The following is a 16,566-nucleotide window of genomic DNA, read 5'->3' as shown; positions in this document are numbered from 1 at the left end:
TAAAGTATATGTTTACATATTTAAATTCAGGAAATTTTTGCATGGTTATTAAATGTGTTCAAACTTTATTATGGAAAGTTGTGTATGATTTGTATGATGTGGGGCGAGCTATGTGGTAAAAGGGGTGGAGCCATGGGGGGGGGGAGGGTTAGAGTGGCAAAAAGGCTAAAACGGCCCTGTATCCATAATTTTCCCACATCTCGACACGTTCTATTGTTTCCACACTCTTTTAAGACTTTACATTATTGTTCACTGCAATGTGCTACAAATACCAGTATTTCCCACCAACATGCCAGAGAGAACCCATTCTTGGTGGTCTACCTGTAGCTTGACCCGATGTATTAAAGATTTTTTTATTCATTAACAGGATTAATCCTAATGGTGCCCAGCATGATGCCAACAAGATGCCAAGAACGAAAGAATGTCCCCCTGAGCCTAAACAAATACAAATCTGCCCCAGTTTTGAACTTGCAGGGAAAGTTCGTATTCGCGTGCAGACAGAAACATCTGAAACCACTGCGGCTTCTGAATGTTTATTATACAGAACAGCTTCAGGGCTTTTCACTCTCAGGTCAGCAACGAATACAGTCATAAACCTTTCTGAAGCACATAAGGTGTCCAGAAGGAACGACTGATTCAAGCTAAACCTACACATGTACAATTCTTATACAAACAAAGCATTCGAATCAATCTCCAGGAATTTCAGATTGCTGGGTCTTTTCAAAAGATCGTTTATTTAAATCATGGTCAGTCGTATTGGCTCGAGACGCATCTAGACGTATTATAAAAACAGTTACCTTTAAGGATGGATCACGCAAGACAGCGTAAAGCAATCACGTATCTAGTAGATGTTTGGCTAATTTGATACATGGCGTGTTTAAAATGCTCTCATTATCATCTTTACTAGTTGCAAACCCATTTCTATCTGAAACGACATGCCAAACTACAAGAGCAAAGCAGTTTTTAATAAAATAACACTCGCAGTGCCAGCAAAGTCGAGGGCACCATACCACCTGTAAGTCCTGTCGACAATCTTTCAAGGCTCGCTCTGTGTGTTCGTCTTCAGGCTTCAGAGCACACAGCATCTCAAAACCCCATGACCACATAGGCAGCAGTTTCAAACTAGCACCATTTCGACCTGATTCATTTCAAGCACCATGACTGAACAAAGTGTACCATATTTGACCTTTTTATACAGTAACTTCAGCTACTGCATGCATTCCCTGTGAGTTCCTACAGTTCCTAGTGGCTTTCTATTCCCAAAAAATGGGATCCGACTTTTTTCAGCACTTCCAAAAACTGGCTACAGATCAGCAAAATCTCTACACTTCCTTCAATTTCTTTAGACTTTTTCCACATTCTCCAAGATACATCCCCTGGATTTCTCCACACAGCCCAAAGCTTGCCTAGAAAACCCAAAATTCCTACGTCCCATGACATATTCCTAAAAGTTTGTCCGAATTTCCTATATTCCCCATATATCTCAACACATCCAAATAGTTCCAAGGTTCTCAATATCCCCTACAGTATTGAAGGTACTTGGGAAGTATCCCAAATACCTTCCTAGAATTTCCCCTTTCTTCCACAGTAGTTCTATACATTAATTATTGTTTAGTACAAATCGGTCCCAGAGTTCCCAATGCCTCTCTACTAGGGATGTGCATCTCCATACCTAAAGGGGATACGATTCACACCTTGATGCAACGATACGATACATCAACGATACATATGAAGCAGCTACCGATGCATTACGACGCGGCGCGGTCCGATTTCTGTTTGATTAATCACAATACGATTAAATGGGAAAAAATACGATGCTGTGCGATTCAGTATGGTACTGATGGTTCGCCTTTATTTCTTCGGTTCAGACAGACAGCAACTCATCAATTAACTTAGTCAGAACGTACCTTCTAACGCATTGCCCCTTCACAAACAGGCCTTTGTAGTGCAAAAAAAAGAACAAAGAAAAACTATTAAATAAAACCAGTCGTCTGTTTTCAGGAGGATGCAGCTCTACCTCTGCCATGTTAATCTGTTAATCTATGTGACTCTCGGGACACGCCTCGGTCTCCGTAGCGTTGTGATGCGTCATATTCACGTAGCCGCAGCGGTGCGGCAAAAAACGCGCTCGAGAAACCGTTTAGCGAGGAGAAATCGATCTACATATCAAATATTAGCTATAAATTATTGTTCACTTTTGAAATAATAATAATAGTTATATAAATGAGTCGGTTTTGCCAACTTCTATCCAATGCACAAAATTTTCAAATCGCCGCATCACATCATTAACTTTTATGAATCCTACCATCCCTACTCTCTCCCCTTCACCAAATTTTTATTCGAGCTGTGCCCAATGCTCCCTTTACCTGTACAACCTTCTTAAAATGTATTTGTTCTTCCAGATTTCAACAAGATCCTCATCATTTCTGACAATTTGCCCCATTATACATTTCCCACATTACTTCAATATTTCAAGGATTACCCCCATCTTCCATAGGGTTCCCCAAACTTTCATATACTCCTTATGGCTCCTTATACTCCTTGTGATCTCTAAAGTGTCTTGCAATCTCTACGGTCCTTGTAGTTCTCCATCCAATAGACTCTTGAAAAGCATTACGGTGAAGATGCTGAAGCAAATCCATTGTCGTGGACACCAGAATTACTTCAACAATGAGGCGATCGCTTGACTCCCCGAGCTCACGACCTATCCGGAGAAGCTTTGCGACACCCGATCCACTGTCTTTGCAGAACTGATTCATGCCATGTGGTATCTGGCACCTTAAAGGTCTATTAGAACTAACTATATCATCATAAAAAAAAAACAACAACCTTTAATACAACCACATTAATCTTGAACACTGGCCAGTGTGAATTACTCACCATCGATTGTTTACAACACATTCGCAATCTTTCGCACTTCGTTCCAGACATTAAGAAGGTCCCACCATCCACATTTAAAAAAAAAAAAAAAAAAAAGAGAAAAGCAGAGAGATGGCACCAGAGCGAGAGAGAGGGATTTGGCTCGCGGTGTTCGGAAAAGGAAAAGCTGTGGGGATGAAGAGGCTTTGGGATGCGAGCCCATGTTGACTGTGACAGACAGGCCTTCTGGCTCAGTGAGGGAGTAAGCCATCTGTCCCAGCAAAGGGTTAATCCAACAAACAGCCAGCCATCGTTCCGGCGTTTTCTTCCTGAAACCTCCGGCATCCGTATCGATCCCTCCTGGTGTAGCCCATGGATTCTTGTGTTAATGATGGGGGCTTTTATACTAAGTATAAATTTGACAGACCCGGATGCTAGCAACGTGTCCCGCTGTATTATAGACATGTAGTATTCCCAATCTACGGTAAATTAGCATTGTGTGGATGCGTGATGGAACTGCATAGGGATCGTCCGAATGTAAATATATGATACATGTGAAAGGACGTGCAAAAGAAGGGTGGAGAGAGGAGCGAGCACCGAGCAGGCTCCAGAAAACTCAATTACCCAGAAAGCTGGCTAAAACGCAGCCCAGACACAAAGATGCAGCTCTTTATCCGCATGAATGCACATTCTCTAAAGGCAGAGAACGAAACGGTATGAGGAGGAGAGATTGAGTGTACAGAGGCACCACGGAGGGCTTGAGGACGGCTTGAAAGATGCCGACGTCCTCGAATCCATCCTGCTCGTTTGCCACCCAGCGGCAACACGTCCATAATGGCCTCCAATATGTCAGTGATCACGGCTTAACTCAGAGGGATGGCACCTTAATCTCAACACACGCTTACACACACAAACACAACGAGCCCTCACCCCATGGTTGGATCGTACCCCAAAGACACAGATGCACTCGCACGCCTCTTGTTTCGTGTCTGTTTGCAGCCACCTCAACATGCTTCCCGCTTCTTACACACCCCTTCCGTCCTCCATCCTTTCCGTCTCGCCGTCTCTATTACACTTTATTATTCTCATCTCCTCACCCCCACCCCTCAGACCCCGGAAGCCAAACTATCCCCCCTCATCATCCTCCTCATCATCATCAAATAGGAAGAAGGGGGGAGAAAGTCTGCACAAATACCTTCGAAAAATCCCAGCCATCTGATTGAACAGAAAGAATCGGAAACGATCGAATCCGGCGATTATCTCCTTCTCTTCTTTTCTCTGTCCGTCCCTCCTCCCTTTTTCCCTGCCGTTCTTTTCTCTCCAGCTCTCCCTCTTCTCCGAGCCAGTCGGCCAGTCCAGCGCCGGAGCCCAGCCAATGTGAGAGACTCGCACAGCAAACACCGTCTGACAGAGAGGAGCTCGCTCACCCACATTCACCCGCCCACTTCTCTCCCTCTCCCTCGCTTCTCTCTCTTTCTCTCGTCCCCCACCTCCCTCTTTCACTCTCTCAGACTCACATGCTCCCTCTGCAAGCAAGACATTCTCATAAATCTCTGTCTCACACACACACGAGGCATGTGACCAAGCCGCCGGTCGAAAAGGGAAAACGGTGGACCTTCACACATCAAAGAAGACGGACAAGATGACACAATTGCTGCGTGTACAAAAACCTTCCTTCCTTAGATCCATCCATCCTTCCTCGGATCCTTTCTTGGATCCTTCCTTCGTTCCCTCCTTAGATCCCTCTTCCTTCCTTCGATCTTTTTTTTCCATTTTATTCCTTCCAGTTTATTTCCCGTTTTGTTCATTCTGTCTCTAGATCCTTTTACCTTCCTTCCTTAGATCCATCCTTCCTTTCTTCCCTAGATCCTTTCTTAGCTCCTTCCCTAATTCAATCCTTCATTCCGTTAGATACTTCCTTCTTTCTTAAGATCCTTCCTTCTTCGATCCTTTTTACTTCCTTCTTTTCTTCAACATAATCAGACCAGGGTAATGGGGGCATGTTCTAGTCCTAACATTAGTCCATCAATAGAACATACGGTATTCTACCACAAGCCGATTAGCGATCCTGACTTTCCCCCTACAGCACAAGTTTAGTTCTCACTCCTGTAGATTATATTAACACAGGAATCTTATCGTTTCTATGGAAACAACTTGCAGGCATCTGCATGGTATCTGCTTTGCATAATTTAACTATTAGAAACCCCCCAATATAACGCTTGACAGGAGGTGTTTATTAAGCATTCATTCAAGGAGTCTCCAGTGTCAGAGATTTGCAACTTGCAGAAACCAGCTGGAAACCAGGGGTGGAAAAACGCACCGTGGAACATGTTTTTATAGGAAAAACAAAGATAGATTTTTCGTCGCTAAACTGTGTCTCGAGAGCCTTTTCTCAGCACTGTCGCTGCTACGTGAATACGACGTATCACAAAGCTACGGAGGCCGAGGCGTGTCCCGAGAGTCGCATAGAATACAGATTAACATGGCAGAGGCAGAGCTGCAACTATCTGAAGACAGAACAGGAAAATAACTTTTGGTTTTATTTAACCTTTTTTCCTTTTTTTGTACTACGAGGCGTTTGTGAAAGTGTTTGTGAATGCGTTACAATCAGAAGTTACTGAAGTAAATTGACGATTTGAAGTCTTTGAACCAAAGGAATAAAAGTGAACTATCTGAACCATTTTGAATTACGGAGAATCATATTTTTTCAATTTTTCGCATCGTAATTGGGGGGGACTCGCATCGCATCAGTAGCTGCACCGTACTTTAATGTATCGTTTTATATACTGCATACTGAAATAAATCGAGCTGCATTCAGCATGAAAATTAGCAACACACTCTTTTTGTCTTCTTCACTTCATCTACTGAAGCTTCCAGAAGACTCTACTCGGACTCAGGGTGAGTCTGAATGCGAGTCACACTCTGGGAACATCAATCACCGCGACGATGTGAAGTGGTGTTACTTCTGAGCGCCGAGCACTGATGTGAGTCCGTTAAATGGTAAAAATAAATAAATAAATAATGAAAAATTAAATAAGCTGCAAAATCTGATGCAAAACAAAACCCCCTGTCGTCAAGTCGACCCATGACCTTTTCGGCACAAGGCAACGAGGTGAACAGGGTGGTGTTTAAAAGCACATTCTTCCTCTTTTGTTCTCCAAAGACATTTTAACTCTCAAACTGAAGACTTTTTTTTCTTTCCTTTTTTCCTGGCTGCTTTTCACTTGCAAATTAAATTGGGAGTGGGATTTAGAGCTAGGAATGCGTGCGCGCGTTCGTGTGTGTGTGTGTGTGTGTGTGTGTGTGTGTGTGTGTGTGTGTGTGTGTGTCAGACTGTCCAAAATGATGAAGCTCTACCCAGTGGACTGTGGAAACCCAGTGTTGGTTTGGTTGTACGTGTTCTTTTTGCAGTGAAACGAGCAGATGTTTGAATATTCTGAAAATTAGACCATTAAGCGATGACTCATTTTTTTTATTTATTCAAAGCAGCTACGAATTTTATTATTCCCAAATTTTACTTCTACAGAGAGAGTGGCATGATAAGGTAATGAAGTCGACTTAGCAAGTAATAACTAACAGGATCGAGTCAATATTGTATACAAATGTATATACAAATACAAAATACAAAAAAATACAAAAAATAAATAAAATGCAAATGTCGTCATTTATTTAACCCCATTTGTGTAATACAGATGTGCGCGTGTGTGTGTGCATGCGTGCGTGCGTGTGTTTTACATGTAATATTTATTTTTCTAAAGATATGATCCACTTAACTGCTCTACTTATTTCAGCACATTTTAAAAAATGTTTTCATTCCTTCCATCCTTCGTTCATTCACTCCCTCGATATGCGGCATTGTCCAGGTTTTCCTCCTTTTATCAGAAAATCTTGAAGCTCTACATAAAGAATTCATATCGCTGGACTGTCAGAAAACCCGAAGTGGCTGCGATTTTGCAGTTTTTAAGTTTAATAATAATTTAGCGCTCGAAGGGCGAGGCGGAGACCTTAACCGCACTTCACGTTTTTATAGGGAACTCCAATTGTAACTATGTTTAGCATGTAAAAAGGATTGCATTTACACACATATGTACCGAACCGAAAGATTTCATTACGGATACGTGTACCGTTACCCCTCTAATATATAAAAAATGCATACAAAGGCAAAGTCACTGCGACATTACAAGTAAGATCAGGTAGCCAATCAAATGCTTTGGTGAATTCATGTATGTGGAAGAGGGCAGACGGCGCTTTCCTCGTCCCTGTGTACCGGACCTGCTGTATGATACGCGGGAATGGTCACGTCACCAACTTAGGTGAAAATTGGGTAAAAGTTCCACATTGCAGTTCTGGATATTCGGAAAAGAACGCCAAGGAGAGAAGCTTTACACCTCAAATAGAGTGCCGTAGAGCTGCGGATTCATTTTGAACAGAATAAAATGCATCCACCCACATGCACATGTTGCATCGTAATAGAATTCGGACCGTTCGAGGGTATTTAGAAAAAAACAAGAAAATAATTATTTCGTCATCGATGGTTAATACGGAGCGTGAAATAGCGGACCAGGGTGTGTACAAATCGCACAAATCATGCACACACCAGCAAATTCTTAAAAAAAATCTAGACACTTATCCTGATCCAGCATGTTCTTAAAGAGTCATGCAGGAAGATGGATGTCTTTTACTATAAGCGGTGGACTTTCTGTCATGAACGTTCTGCTACACACCTCACCTGCTAACAGGAAATTAATCGTGACTAGCAGATGCTCCAAGATCGTACCTCTGATCGGCTTGCTAATCAGAGGCGGGCAGGGTGGGTTTTTTTCAAGCTCTGGAGTTAACAACACCTGTTAGATGGGATGCTAATGCTATCAGGTGAGGTCTGACTGACAAAAAGTCACTGTTCTATCTATTGGAAGTCGTCATTCATTTGTAGAAATCAGGGTTGTTGGGGGTTTTTTTGTCAGGAATTTTGATTCATCAGTCGTCTGTAACCTGTTTTTATGCCAACAAAGATTTGTTTTTATGCCAAAAGTCTGATGCCAGCAACTATTTCGGGTTTTACCATCTTCCGAGTAGGTTAAAAATAAGTAAATGTAGGTCGGATCGCTGCTGGGAGAGAGGATCTACATGGTTTTAATGCATGTTTGATGCTGGTGAGAAAAACAAACTAAAACCAGCAACAGGGGCTCGAATTGATGTTTTTCCAGTTTCACTGCATTACATATAGAATAGGTTTATTATGGGTGGATTCACAGAGCAAGAATTTCTCAGTGGACGGCTTCCTGAACATCTGACCAACTCTGGAGTCTTGAATTCGCAGTTTTCTTGTTTCTCAGACGTTTGTCCTGACAATATTCGAGCCACTTAAAAACATTTATTAAAAAAACTATGCTGAGAAATTACCCAGGCGGAGCTGAATGTGAGGTTTCAAAGCCACTGTGTGTGTTGATATTGCATTGCACAGAGCTAAGAAAGTATACACACACACACACACACACACACACACACACACACACACACACACACACACACAGGGTTTGATTTTGCTCTCACCACTCCACAGAGCACCATTGTTCAGGTGACATCTGGAGCTGATCACGGCTCACACACCCTGCCCCTTCGCCATTCCATCACAAACACACACGCTTCCACACACACATGCACCCAGGCAGGAATAACGATGCCTGGGCCCTAACGCACAATTGCCACAGGATAAATTGGATTGAGGCTGAAGAAAAAAAATAATAAAAAAATGTATACAAAAATAAATAAATAAAAATGCCACAACACGAAGCCATCTGTCTTTCAGCCTTTCATGTGACTCCAGCGCTCTTTCTATCCCTTCATCAACCCAAACCCCCCAACGATCCCCCTCTCCCAGACCATGGCCATTCCTTTAGCCTTTATATATACCAGACCCAGAACTCCTTTTTGTGCCTTATTAATTCAATTGAGGGGGAAAAAAGCAGCGTTATGAAGAGGAAAAGAAAAACAGAAGCATGAAAATGCAACTTGCCTCTGTGTAGAGAAAGACGGAGGCTTTGGAAAGAGACGGAGGATTAATCCGGCGTGCTGGAGATGGAGCAGCGGCAACCTGAGTGGCGAGACAGGCGACTGCTGCTGAGAGCAGAGAGAGAGAGAGAGGGAGAACGAGAGAGAGAGAGAGAGAGAGAGAGAGAGAGAGAGAGAGAGAGAGAGGAGGGAGGAGACGGCCAGAGGAAGGGTTTCAGAGGTGAAGGCTGTACTGCCGTGTCGTGATGCTCGATTGACCAACTAGTCGAGAGAAGACCTGCTTCTCCCAACACACACACTCACAGGGACTAATGGACTTGTTCTCATTTGTGCACAAGAGCGGACAAGCACCTGTTCACATCCCCTAAGGATTTCCAATGAAAAAAAGGGGGAATAAAAGAATGGAAAGAAAATCCCTGGTCATGCTCAAACTAATAGAGGAAAAATGCATAAACACACAATTGATTTAAGCAAAAAACGCAAATGAGCAAGAAGCAAAAGCAGGAGAAAAATTTGATGTGTTCATGGCAACCATCTTGTTCCACAGACACACAGCTGCTTCGTCTTAAAGGGACAGCGCCATCGTTTTTACGGCCACCATTTCTCTAGTCGGGTTCGAACGCTGCCGACGTCACTGAATACGAACGTCGAGGAAAATATCGAACCTGAGAACGGAATCAACCTTCATTTTTCCACACAGGAAAAAAACAAAAAAAAAACAAAAAAAGTTCTCACAGAGCAGCAAAAGTTGACCTGCTCAGGGGTCACGCATCCTAATTGTCACCCTTGGCCTTCTGTCGTCCCCCTTTTTACGCACACACACAATCACTGGCCACCTGGCAAGGCGTCTCATCGCTCAGGCCATCAGGAAACAAAGAGGCAGCTGCACCCGGACACACACTCATGCCTTACCATGAGTGACCCTCAAACACACACCCACACCGAGTTGTCCAGGGTTGCCAGGACCAAACTCAGTGTTACCCCTTTTCCATTCTCATCATCTATACACTCCTGTGCAGATGATTCTATATGAGTCAGGGTTGCTACATATATAAATCCAGATTTAAAGTCTGGGCAGACAGATCGGATTGTCTGATCTCTCCCGAGCCCACGTCTCCCCATCCAGCTTGCCCAGCTGTCTTCTGTCCATCAATCACGCAATCATACATTATCCAATCGGCTGAAAGCGTGACTGCTTTTGTTCATAGTGCTGCACAGCGGTGGGAGGAAACGCAGATGGGAGTGTACTGGAATCTGTTTACCGACTCAGACACGCCTTTGTCACGTCTGAGACCGATGAAAACACACAGAGGAGAAAAACTGACAGAGCAAAAGAAAGTGATATGGATGCTGGTTTTTCAATTTTCTGTGACATTTTCAAAACTGACATTTTTCCAGAGTTGGACATTATAAGGAAAGGTTGGGAAAACAGTTCAGATCCGGTTTACACTTTTACATGAACTCTTTTCACTTTTGCGTTTCCCTTTCGGTAGAATTTGCACAAAAACACACAATTTGCCTTCGTTTCCAATCCCCAGGGAAACCGTAACAATTCAGAGAAACTACACAAATGAAACCCATGTGGATTTTGTCATGTTATGAGGTTAATATCGATGCTTCTGCTGAAGATGATGTGAGTGGTGCAGCTGTGGCTACAGTGAAAGGAGGCTTGGTAAATTGTATTCATTGAGGTTCTTGCTTTAATAATGCCATCTCTATAATATTAATGGTTTCTATAGCCATGGCGTCATAACGATGGTATTGAGAGATGGAGAGACTCCACTGTGCACTGATGCATATAGTTTTGGAGTCGGTGTATCCAAATCATTTGAACTGCATCATAGAAGGGTATGAAACCATTTGGCGGATTGTATCCGTGAATCAGTAATCTGATCTGTTTTGCATCATTCTGCTGACCGACAAATCATCTACGGCAAAATCCATCACAAAGCAAAAAAAAAAAAAAAACAAGAAAGCACATTTAATCACCAATCTGATCTAAAAGAATAATACTTAAAAAACAAAAGCACAGTTGTCGGATGAAAACAATCTACACACAAAACTCACACACACACACACTCTGGGTGTTACTAAACTGTTACAACCTGAAACCTGTGGGCATGTAGCTCTATGTTGGGCATGTAGCTCTTTGTTGTTTGATGCTGCTCTATGTTTTATGATGTCGCTCTATGTTTTGTGATGTCGCTCTATGTTTTGTGATGTCGCTCTATGTTTTGTGATGTCGCCCTATGTTGTGTATGTAGCTCTGTGTTCTGTGATGCAGCTCTGTGTTCTGTGATGCAGCTCTGTGTTCTGTGATGCAGCTCTGTGTTCTGTGATGCAGCTCTGTGTTCTGTGATGCAGCTCTGTGTTCTGTGATGCAGCTCTGTGTTCTGTGATGCAGCTCTGTGTTCTGTGATGCAGCTCTGTGTTCTGTGATGCAGCTCTGTGTTCTGTGATGCAGCTCTGTGTTCTGTGATGTCGCTCTGTGTTCTGTGATGTCGCTCTATGTTTTGTGATGCTGCTCTATGTTTTGTGATGCTGCTCTATGTTGGGTATGTCGCTCTATGTTGGGTATGTCGCTCTATGTTGTGTGATGCAGCTCTATGTTTTGTGATGTCGCTCTATGTTGTGTATGTAGCTCTACGTTGTTTGATGTAGCACCTGGGTTTTGGAGGAACGTTCTCTCATTTCACTGTGTACTGCTTCAGCTACAGAATATATTGTTAAAATGACAAAAAGCTTCTTGACTTGACACACTTGGTACAACCTATAAATCACCAAAGCTCTTCACAGAACATGGCCGCCACCCACTCAAACACTGTGTGAATTCCACAGCATGTCCTCAATGAGTGCACGCACACACTTTTCACCCTCCCACATATAATACATTAGTACACACACACACAGACAGCGTGGCTCACTACACAAGATTCCGTAGATACCTTCACATTCATATTTTTCAAAAGAGAGAAAAGTTAATGACCGAAGTTTGCACACACGCCACCTACTGATTTCTGTGAGAGTCATGTGACTGTTCTAAAGATGGAAAAAGTAGAAGAAGAAAAAATGATGGATGACTTACAAGGCACGGCATGGCGGTAGAGGTTATCCCGTATGGTCTGCTGGAGCTTGTGGTCCTCTGAAGATTTCTGAAACCTCTGGCTCAGGTATTGCTTAAGGTCCTTGGTCAGCTTATTTCCTAAGGAGGAACAGGGAGAAAAACAGGATGATTCAGAGTGAAGTGAGTCGGTGTAAAGCCTCTGCAGCAGACAGTAGATCACCGAATCGGGTTACGTCGTTATGTGTCTTTAACAAGCTTCCTGAAAAGAGTTTTATTTTACATTTATTGATCCTGCTTTCACTCTCGGAGACTCGGCAGAGCGAGGGAGGGGAGCACGCCTGGGAGAAGAAGCTACTGCTAACTAAACTACAGCGAGGGCAAGATAAAGGGTAAACTAAAGGAGTTAAAAAAACTAATTAAGAGTCACACATGCACATATAGAGAAAAGAGCTGGTGAGCTACAGAAGGCGGTGAAACCAGTGGAAATGTAACTTTATAAAAATAAGAAGCAAAACCACGTTTAGACTAACATGAAACTGTTTCCAGGATTCTCATGACGGGAAACTTTCCATGGTAATGGCAGAGAATAAATGAGAATAAACTGTGAATTCACAAAATTGCATTGCATACATTTGTTTAAAACTTGCGTAAGTTACTGTGCAATAAAATTATACTAACAATTAAAAGTCAAAAATGTAATGTAAAAGAAAATCTGTATTAGTTTGCATGCATGTCAGCTTATGACCAAAATGTTATATATATTTATGTTTGTATGTGATGAAGTTTTTCCTAAATTTCTAAATCTTTCCCATCAATTTCTAGAAACTTTTCCAGATTACCAAAAATCTGCTAATGAAGTTCACATAGAAAGTTTCTAGTGAAGTTTCTGCCCCTTTGCACCCCCATGTTCAGATCTTGAAGCAGTTAATAAGACTCGCTGAGGTAAAAAATAAAAAATAAAAATAAAACATGCTCACAGGAAACCCTGAACAAATCAAATGACTCAATTTAAACAGGTATGAAAACAGAATAAAAAAAAAAAAAAAAACTCATTTTGCATTAAGACAGTGAGGAATAAACATCTACAAGACAGCTGTATTTGCAAAGCGCTAATTAATTGAAACAGGGAATCGTATTTTGTTTTTTGGTGTTCAGTCGTGATCCGCCTGCGACGAATGACGGGTTGTGACTGATGATGGAAAGACTCGGCAACCGAGACTCATCATTTCCACTTTACCGTCAACAGCTCATCGAATTAGCGGCGCCGAAGGAAGCCGTATTTTGTATTAACTCTTCTCTCACGAGACTTCAAGCTGCACTGGATCCGTTACCATAGAAACAAGCTAGACATATCAGCGAGCTCACTGTCCTCTTGTTTGAAGATGTGGGGTCTTTAATCAAGTGCAAGTTTTGAGCTTTTTTTCGTCAATGGCTATTTCTATATACAGAGCACTGGGCAATTACATCAAACATCCAATCGGATATTCAAGCCAAGGGTAGGGGCGAAATCCCATTCTGAAATCCAAATTATTTTTCACTTCAAATTGAATTAGATGGAAACTGACATCGATACCAGTTTAAAGGCGCAAAAAATTTCAGCCAAAATTATTTGTTTATTTTTATTTATACATTTACCATTATTTCTAATGGACTCTGAAATCAGAGTCTTGCCCAGAATGTTTTATACAACGAAACATATTTGTAACATGCATGGGAGGAGTCTCCAGTGTCAGTGTAGGAAAAGCATTGAAATTTCTTTGTAATGGGACCACGTGCAGACACGCCCAGCATTTTGCACTCTAGAGACACATCCACAACTCTAGCTAAAGAAACGTCTACATGTCTCCAGCCTACAGACATGCCTATCAGCATGTAATCTACAGAAACGAACAGACACACACACCCAAAACACATGCCCACCTGGTCGTAGTCTGTAGACACACTGACCAAAGAGAATTCTACTTACAAACTCACCAGCCTAAAATATAAAGACACGTCCACCTGACTCCAGTCTACAGACACTCCCACCTATAAGTCTAGAGACACACTCCCACCTATAACAAGTCTAGAGACACTCCCACCTATAACAAGTCTAGAGACACTCCCACCTGTAACAAGTCTAGAGACACTCCCACCTGTAACAAGTCTAGAGACACTCCCACCTGTAACAAGTCTAGAGACACTCCCACCTGTAACAAGTCTAAAGACACTCCCACCTGTAACAAGTCTAAAGACACTTCCACCTGTAACAAGTCTAGAGACACTCCCACCTGTAACAAGTCTAAAGACACTTCCACCTGTAACAAGTCTAGAGACACTCCCTCCTGTAACAAGTCTAGAGATACTCCCTCCTGTACGAAGTCTAGAGACACTCCCACCTGTACGAAGTCTAGAGACACTCCCACCTGTACGAAGTCTAGAGACACTCCCACCTGTACGAAGTCTAGAGACACTCCCACCTGTACGAAGTCTAGAGACACTCCCACCTGTACGAAGTCTAGAGACACTCCCACCTGTAACAAGTCTAGAGACACTCCCACCTGTAACAAGTCTAGAGACACTCCCACCTGTAACAAGTCTAGAGACACTCCCACCTGTAACAAGTCTAAAGACACTCCCACCTGTAACAAGTCTAAAGACACTTCCACCTGTAACAAGTCTAGAGACACTCCCACCTGTAACAAGTCTAAAGACACTTCCACCTGTAACAAGTCTAGAGACACTCCCTCCTGTAACAAGTCTAGAGATACTCCCTCCTGTACGAAGTCTAGAGACACTCCCACCTGTACGAAGTCTAGAGACACTCCCACCTGTACGAAGTCTAGAGACACTCCCACCTGTACGAAGTCTAGAGACACTCCCACCTGTACGAAGTCTAGAGACACTCCCACCTGTACGAAGTCTAGAGACACTCCCACCTGTATGAAGTCTAAAGACACTCCCACCTTTACAGAGTCTAGAAACACTACCACTTGTCTGTAGCCTTGAAACACGCCCTGATTTGACCGGAATGCTAAGCCCATAGAAATGAAATGTCAACATCCTTGAATGTGTGAGGAATGATGCAACGTTTAACACCCAGTACTACACTTTCTTTCACACTAATGCCATTACCTGGCAGTGGGTATGTGTGTGTGTGTGTGTGTCACTGTGTAAGCCACACCATAGCAGGCCATGTGAAGAATTTCCCACCCTCGGCTCGACCATCTGCTTCGAAGACACAGATCGCTCACCCAGCGAAGATATGCCGATGGCCAAATGGTGTTTATGTGTTAATGCCAGTCCCCTGGGCGCACGCTCCGACGCCAGCCCGCTTATTAACACGCACAACACGCCTCAGACTGGAACAGTCAGGAGCTGAAATGAAAGCTCGGTTACAGACGGGGAATGCGGAGCAGTCGTCCTGCAGAAACCAAGCTCTTGGATATATGCAGAAATGATTCGAAGTCAGTCAAACTGGTGCAGAATGTCAAAGAGTACCAAATCCTGGTATTCGTATCATTGAGGTGCTGAACATGTGTCTGAACTCGGGCGTGGAATCGAGTGTTTGGGATCAGGTGACTTGATGGGACACGACACACAAATTCAAGGCTGCACAAATGATTTGATCTGAATCTTTGCTACTTATGACAATACACATTCGGCACCGGGACCCTGTTTGTATTAGCCCTGTCTCCCTTTCTTTCCCGCTCTGAAAAGGAAATTACATCAGATCTTGGTGCCCTCTGGGCCTGTCTGCGCTCATGCTGCCTTCATGTCCCGACCTTCTGTAAATTCATCGAACACACTTCCTTTAATCTGATAACATAATGGAACGGTGACAGGTTTTTTTCTTTTCTGTCTAAAACGAGGGCGGCCGGGCCAAGTCGACGAGGAAGTGTTTAAAATCGTATCAGCTCAGCTCAACACGAGGTCTGCCGGAGCGCAGGCGAAAAGAGGCTGTTGCCATGGCAACACCGAGAGCCGGATCGGTAGTAAACAAACCTGCGGGCCTTCAACACCGAAGGACCGAGGCTTTGGAGTCGGTTTCTTTATTTCCTTTTTCGCCGGTTTTGTGACTACGCGTGCCGGGGTTTTTCCGGCTTCGAATCCACAATGCCGCCTTACCGGCGTTCAGGTACTGGGCCACACTGAGCAACACGAATTTTGTTGAATCGACCATGCTGTTCACGAAATGAAGAACTTGCAGCTACGAGATTCCATAAAATGTGGATACAAATTTGTTGTTGCCTTTTTAACCTCAAGAGACAAAAGGTAAAGGGGTAAAAGGGGGTAAAATGAGTTAAAGGGGCATCTTACTTGTCACATGACCATTACAGCACCAGGGATTTTAGGAGGCTGGGGTCAGAGTGCAGGGTCTGCTATGATACGGTGGGTTAAGGGCCTTGCTCAAGAGCACAAAAGTGATGCTTGGCAATACTGGGGCTTGAACCCTGAAGCCGGAGATCTTAATAAAACGCTTCATAAAGTGCGGAGAAAAACTTCAAGGTGGTAACAATACGATCATAACAGCATGACCTCGGATGTATCAATCTATAAAACGTAACACAGTTCAATTTCCAAAACCCTAGAGCCTGGGACATCCACTTCCACCTAGGCTGCACCAGAATGGTCAACTCGTGTGGGTAACT

The 16,566-nt window shown here is 43.2% G+C and overlaps 1 protein-coding gene across 40 annotated transcripts in view; it reads right to left on the bottom strand.

The window, feature by feature from the left end:
• Positions 1–16,566, bottom strand: part of magi1b (membrane associated guanylate kinase, WW and PDZ domain containing 1b) — a 134,974-nt gene that overhangs the window by 71,737 nt on the left and 46,671 nt on the right. For 25 of the 40 annotated variants that reach the window (XM_083534710.1, XM_083534715.1, XM_083534712.1 and 22 more), the window contains exon 2: positions 11,957–12,073. In XM_083534710.1, the coding sequence (XP_083390836.1) occupies positions 11,957–12,073 (117 nt within the window). Of the gene's footprint in view, positions 1–4,054; positions 4,294–8,875; positions 9,429–11,956; positions 12,074–16,566 lie in introns of those variants that run through there. The other 15 variants (XM_083534705.1, XM_083534723.1, XM_083534727.1 and 12 more) reach the window with 8 other exon arrangements.

Source organism: Silurus aristotelis (genome assembly GCF_946808225.1).
Source record: "Silurus aristotelis genome assembly, chromosome: 28".
Taxonomy (NCBI): domain Eukaryota; kingdom Metazoa; phylum Chordata; class Actinopteri; order Siluriformes; family Siluridae; genus Silurus; species Silurus aristotelis.
This window is presented reverse-complemented; position numbering and strand designations above follow the sequence as displayed.